This window comes from Grammomys surdaster, unplaced genomic scaffold (genome assembly GCF_004785775.1).
Source record: "Grammomys surdaster isolate TR1022 unplaced genomic scaffold, NIH_TR_1.0 513, whole genome shotgun sequence".
NCBI classification, from domain to species: domain Eukaryota; kingdom Metazoa; phylum Chordata; class Mammalia; order Rodentia; family Muridae; genus Grammomys; species Grammomys surdaster.
Genome location: NW_021604932.1, coordinates 138060 through 144238, shown reverse-complemented (window position 1 = coordinate 144238; position 6179 = coordinate 138060). Strand labels below are relative to the sequence as shown.

Below are 6179 nucleotides of genomic sequence, written 5' to 3'. Positions count from 1 at the left end.
ACCATGATATGAGGGTTTGTGCCTAGTCTTGTCACATCTTGTTATGCAATGTTTGGTTGATATCCTTGGGAGGTCTGATATTTTCTGAAGGGAAACGGAGGAGCAATGGATCTGGGAGAGAAGGGCAGTAGTGGAGGCACTGAGAGAAGTGGAATCTGGGGTGGCTGCAGTGAGAATGTACTGTATGAAAAAAGAATCAATAAAAAATAAAAACATTAAAAGGATTGTTCTTGTTGTTGTTTTGTTGTTGTTGTTGTTGTTGTTGTTGTTGAAAGCAAACCTAAGCACAACCCCCAACATGCATGTCTATTTCTCCCTGTGACTTATCTTCACAATGTTTCTCTACAGAGTGCTTCTGTTTCTGTTCATTGTTCATCTGTTTCAAATACAAATACTGACAGTAATTATAGTTAACACTTAGTAAAAGGGCTATCTCAGTAATTACAGTTCACACTTAGTAAAAGGGCTATCTTACCATCCTCCCTTTCACATTGTCTTTTGTGTTTGGGAAGGGAAAGATAGTGTGTACATGACTAGGTGCATTCTTGAGAACACAGTTATATTTACATAAAGACCAGAAGTAAAACTTGAACACTGATTCCTCAGGAATTTCTTTTCTTGTTTTATGAGACATTATGTCTCCTTAGCATGGCTATTAAGCAAGTATGGGTGACCAGGAATCCCCAGGGATTTGCTAAGTCTGCCTCCTAAACACTGGTTAAGGAGTATATATCATACACCTAGACATTGAGACATGCACTGGAGATGAAATTTAGGTCTTTAGGCTTGAATGACAAGGATTACATGAGGTTCTTAGGCTCTATCCTGAGAACTCCCACTTTTTATGCTCAGTTCTCATTATGTGGAACAACATGATATGTTGAAATTTTACAGTGTTTTGTTTCTTCCCTGAATTGTAATGAAAAACTGATCAAAGGCACATATTGATTTATCAAATGATCTTATTATTGAGAACATAAAGAAGATAAATTATTGTGAATAATAGTAAGATAATTTCCTGGTGCTGCATCTAAACCACAATAAGAACTCAAATTTAGATGTACATAAGCACAAGGGATGGGAAGAGTGTTACAGAAAATAGGGAAGTGCAGACATATGGGTCCAGTAACTCCATGAACTGGAAGATGGAATATGGATATTTCTTGAATCTTGAGAGATATGAGACTTATTTGAAGAGGAAAAAGGAAAACCCATCAGGAGCCAGGCAATTTTATCTCTTTAGAGAGGAATGAAGCACAGCTCATAAAATGGTGGCACAGAGGCAAATCCATTGAACACTGGAGTTGTATCAATATCCTTTGGGTGAACCAGAGATTTCAGCTTAAAGTTCTGTAAAATCGTGGTCAGGAATAAAAATAGCTCCATGCGGGCCAGGCCCTCTCCTACACAAATCCTTTTTCCTGGGAGGGAAATGGCAAAGAAGATAATTATTTCCTGTACACAAGTGTTAGCCTGAAATACATTGCACTGCTACAGATAGAAGACAATAACACTAACAGCTGAGTTAAAGAGTATGTGATTAGATAAATGGATGGGTGAAGGGAAAACTTTTTAGACAAATAGACAGAGAGGGTCATTTTTCAAACTAACATATGGTATCAAGGATAATATAATTCAAAGATATTTGTCAGCTAGATGTGTTTGATTATACCTGTATTCAAAATACCAGGGAAGTTGTGGAGGGGGGATTTTTAATTTGTCATAAAGATCATAAAACTAAAGGAGTGCATATATTGCAGAAATATATTCAATATTCATTGTTTATTGCTAGGAGCCAAGACTCCCTCCTGACTGAGAGAAATGTCAGTTAAGTAAATATCTGAGTTAAGGAATACTTATTGCTCTCCTGCCGAGGAGAAAATATTAATCAGATAAGCAACTTGAGCCAAGAAATGTTTTAATCGCCTTCTTGGTTGTGAGAAAATATTTAGATAAGTAATTTGGGCTAGGAACTCTTGTAGGCACAGAGAACTTTGCAATTGTGGGATGACCCTGAACCCTGACTTTTAGATGACTTTCCTGCCTGCTTGCCTTTATAATGACAACCTGAACAATAAAGTTTAAGCACTTGATCAGACATTCAGACAGGTGCTTCTTCTTTGTGTCTCTTGCCTATCATTCTTTTGCCCCCTTCCCTAGGGCCTTGGGGAATCCCCACAGGCTGGGGCAGTTCACACACTTAATTTGGGGGAGAGGGAACCCTGAGACCACTGCAGGGCATCATGGCATGTCTAAAATGTTTTCCTCCAAAGATGATCCAGAAAATTCTAAACAGAAAGAAAATGTCCTCTTACAGCGGTTAGGGTACATCAGTAAAATGATCTCCATTTGCTTTTAAATATGTTTTGTTACCTATGCCCTTTGAAAAAGAGAATGTTGTTGTCTGTTTTGTACAAATTATGATTTATGAAATAGCAAAGTACAAATATCTTCCCAACAACACTCTGACTCTCGAATATATGATATCTCAAATGTATTAGTCCAACTGCATTTACATGAAGTGCTCACTCATCTATATCCCAAATATGCTTTAAGCCCCTTGGTACTTTTTGCTTGTTTTATAGACATAGTTTATTTTTGAGCCTGGTTGGTGGTGAGTAAAAACAAAGACATGAACTTAAGTTATGAAGAAGTTGAGATTTTTAAAAGGACTGAGTAAAATGTCAGTGAAGTTTGGTTTCTCAAATGGTGTCTTTGGTATTCCTGTGATGTATCTAAAGAAAGAAAAGAAATTCCCTACACTCTGGTTTTCTAAACTTTGAACAATAGATGAAGAATCAAAAGCTGCATTTTCATAACCTGGCAGAGAGGATAGACCGTATCCAGGAGAGGGAATGATCAATGAAAGTCATGCTCCTGATCATGCACATACTACAACTTTATCAGCCTCTGTGGAGTCACTTTTTAAGTCCCCACAGATCTGCATATCACTGGAACAATGGGAATGAGTTTCTATTACCTGTTGAGAATGGCATGAAGTAGTCAGTTTTCTTAAAGTTTCCATTCCCATCTAGAAAGTGGCCAGAGTCAAACATCTCTGGGTTGGGGAACTCTTTGCTGTCATGCAGCACTGATGTCAGTGATGTTATTATGTTTGTCCCCTGCAACAACAAACACAGGAGCAACAAAAAAGCAAGTTACAGAGAAATCATGGTATGTACAGAAAATAGGAAATAACAGAGTTCAATCTTCTGCTCCATAGATAAGGTTAAATATGAAGAGTATAGGGGACATTTATAACAGACAGAGCAAGGGAAGAGTGTGAGACCAGTGACAGTGATGTTTCTAAAGCACCTTCAGTCCAAGTTTAGGTCAGTACTTGAGTACTGAAGTCATCATCTGTAAAGGAAATTTAGTCCAGCAAAGTGGCTGCACTGGCAGGAGATGATATAAAAACACCTTCTAGGTCTGTGTAATCTGGCTGGAATACATATGTGTCTTTAATTCCAGAATACAAAGGCAAGCAATCCTCTGTGTTCAAGGCCAGTATGGTATAGAGCAAGTTTCAGGTAAAGAAAGCATAGGTCCAGGTACAGTGGCACACATCTTTAACCCCAGCTCTCAGGAGGGAGACATGTAAATCTCTGAACTCTAGTCAATCAGTTCAGTTAACTCAGTGAGTTGAAAGGCAGGATAAGGGTCTCCATCTCCTCCCAGGTGCTAAGGCTGTGCCACAGCTCTCCGTTTTGAAATCCTGCCTGAAGAAAACTGGTCTCCCAAGACTACTGAGACACCTAAGATTACAGCTCTCTGTACTCCATTACCTTCCAAATAGCTGGTGTCCCAAAAGTGTTGACATATCTAAGAGCACAGGCTTACAGGCCCGTAGGAGGGACAAGCTCCAGTCAGAGACAGCAAGACAAAGTAACACCAGAGATAACCAGATGGTGAGAGGCAAACACAAGAACATATACAATAGAAGCAAATAGTACTAGAAAATCATAAGAACCCAGTTCTCCCAACACAGTGGGTCTTCGATACCCTACCACACCAGAAAACCATGATTTGGATTTAAAATCACATCTCATAGTGAAAATAGAGGACTTCAAGAAGGACATAAATAACTCCTCTAAAGAAATAAACACAGTACATCAGTAGAAACACTTAAAGAGGAAACACAAAAATACCTTAAAGAATTACAGGAAAACACAAATTATTAGAATTTAATAAAAATGAAGGCACATCAGACCAAAACTTATGTGACACAATGAAAACAGTGCTAAGAGGAAAACTAGTATCTCTAAGTGTCTCCAAAAGAAACTGGAGAGAGCATACACTTGCAGCTTCATAGCACACCTGATAGCTCTAGAAGAAAAAGAAGCAAATGCACTCAATTGGAGTAGACTGTAGGAAATAATCAAACTAAGGGTTGAAATCAACCAAGGAGACACACAAAAAAAGAACTATACAAAGAATCAACAAATCCAGGAACTAATTCTTTGAGAAAATCAACAAGATAGATAAACTCTTAACCAGCCTATCCAGAGAGCACAGAGAAAATATCCAAATTAACAAAAGCAGAAATTAAAAGGGAGACATAACAATAGGAGGTGAGAAAATTTTAAAAATATCAGGTCCTACAACAAAACACTATACTCAACAGAACTGGAAAATCTGAAAAATGGACAATTTTCCAGATAGATATCAGGTACCAAAGTTAAATAACAATCAAATAAACCGTCTAAACAGTCCCATTGCTCCTAAAAATAGGTACAGGTATTTAAAGTCTCTCTAGCAAATACACAGGCAAATGCTCACAGTCAAACCATTGGACTGAGCACAGGATCACAATGGAGGAGTTACGGAAAGAACTGAAGGAGCTAACGTGGTTTGCAAGCTCATAGGAAGAACAATATCAACCAACCATCCCCCTACCAGAGCTCCCAGGAAATAAAACACCAACCAAACAGTGCACATGAAGGGACCCATGGCCCTAACCACACATGTACCAGAGAATGGCTTTGTCTGGCATTTATAAGAGGAGATGCCCTTGGATCTGTGATGGCTTGATACCACAGCAGAGGGGATCTTCAGGGTGGTGAGATAGGAGAGATAGGAATGAATGAGTGGGAGGGGGATTACCCTAATAGAAGTAGGGGGAGTGGGATGGGATAAGAGGGTTTCAGAGTGGAAACTAGGAAAGGAGATAACATTTGAAATGTAAATACACAAAATGTCCAATAAAGAAAACATCAGAAGATTAGAACAGATTGCCAGAGTTAGTTTGAGGACAAGCAGAGTAATTCAGTGAGAATCTGAGAGAATCCAGATTGAATCAGTCAGTTTAGAGAGGAGTTTGGGCCAAACGAATTGAGTTAAACCAGCCAACCAGAGTTTAAAAATAACTAGAAAGGATGATTTTATTCAGCAGTAAGCCTACATGACAATTACATGAGGTCAATGAAGTTACACTTACAAAGGTAATATCAAAAATATTATTAATCAAAAAACCAAGTTGGTTTCATTCCAGAGTTGCTGGCATGACTCTACACAAAAGATGAAACCACTTCTCCTCATACTCATGAGAATGAAATTATATCCAACACAAAAATACAAATGATATATGTTTTCTCTCACTTGAGAGTCTTAGCTTAAATCATTTGTTAAATTTGTTTTTAACTTACATTATATGTGGAAGCAAGGTAGCTAAATGCAGGTCATTGTCAATGGAGGATAGATGAAAGGTAGTAAAATATGGGTGAAATGAAAGTAGAAAGGTAAATACTGGGGGCAGGATTCAAGGAGGTAGTGAAGTGATGTGAATGGGAAAGTAGGCAGTGAGAGGAATGCTTGAATGAAATGCAAGGAACATAAAAAGTTATGTGAGAATGTACACGGGCATTTCATAGTTCAAATAATGTGAAGGTTTAAACAGAATAAAATGTATATAAGAAATCATAACTTCATATATATATATATATATATACACATATATATATATATGGTTGGTCACAGTAAAAAGTGAGGATATGGAAAAGAAAAAGAAGTAAAATGCTTATCACAATATTTGAATACATGGTGCATAAAAAGTGCCTCAATAGCATTGTAAATGCATTTTATGTCCTGGAGTACATTAAGACATGCAGAGATGCTACATATAGATTCATACCACTATGTTGCAAAGAACTTTTATGATCTATCAGTATGTATTTATAATA

At 37.6% G+C, this 6179-nt stretch overlaps 1 protein-coding gene across 1 annotated transcript in view; it reads right to left on the bottom strand.

The window, feature by feature from the left end:
* Positions 1 to 944: 944 nt before the first annotated feature.
* The window catches only part of LOC114633048 (cytochrome P450 2C6-like), a 103949-nt gene continuing 98714 nt past the window's right edge, over positions 945 to 6179 (bottom strand). The window contains exons 8-9 of the mRNA XM_028781665.1: positions 2981 to 3122; positions 945 to 1421 (exon numbers count right to left, since the gene is read on the bottom strand). Coding sequence (XP_028637498.1) covers positions 1240 to 1421; positions 2981 to 3122 — 324 coding nt within the window. The 3' untranslated portion in view covers positions 945 to 1239. The remainder of the gene's footprint in view (positions 1422 to 2980; positions 3123 to 6179) is intronic.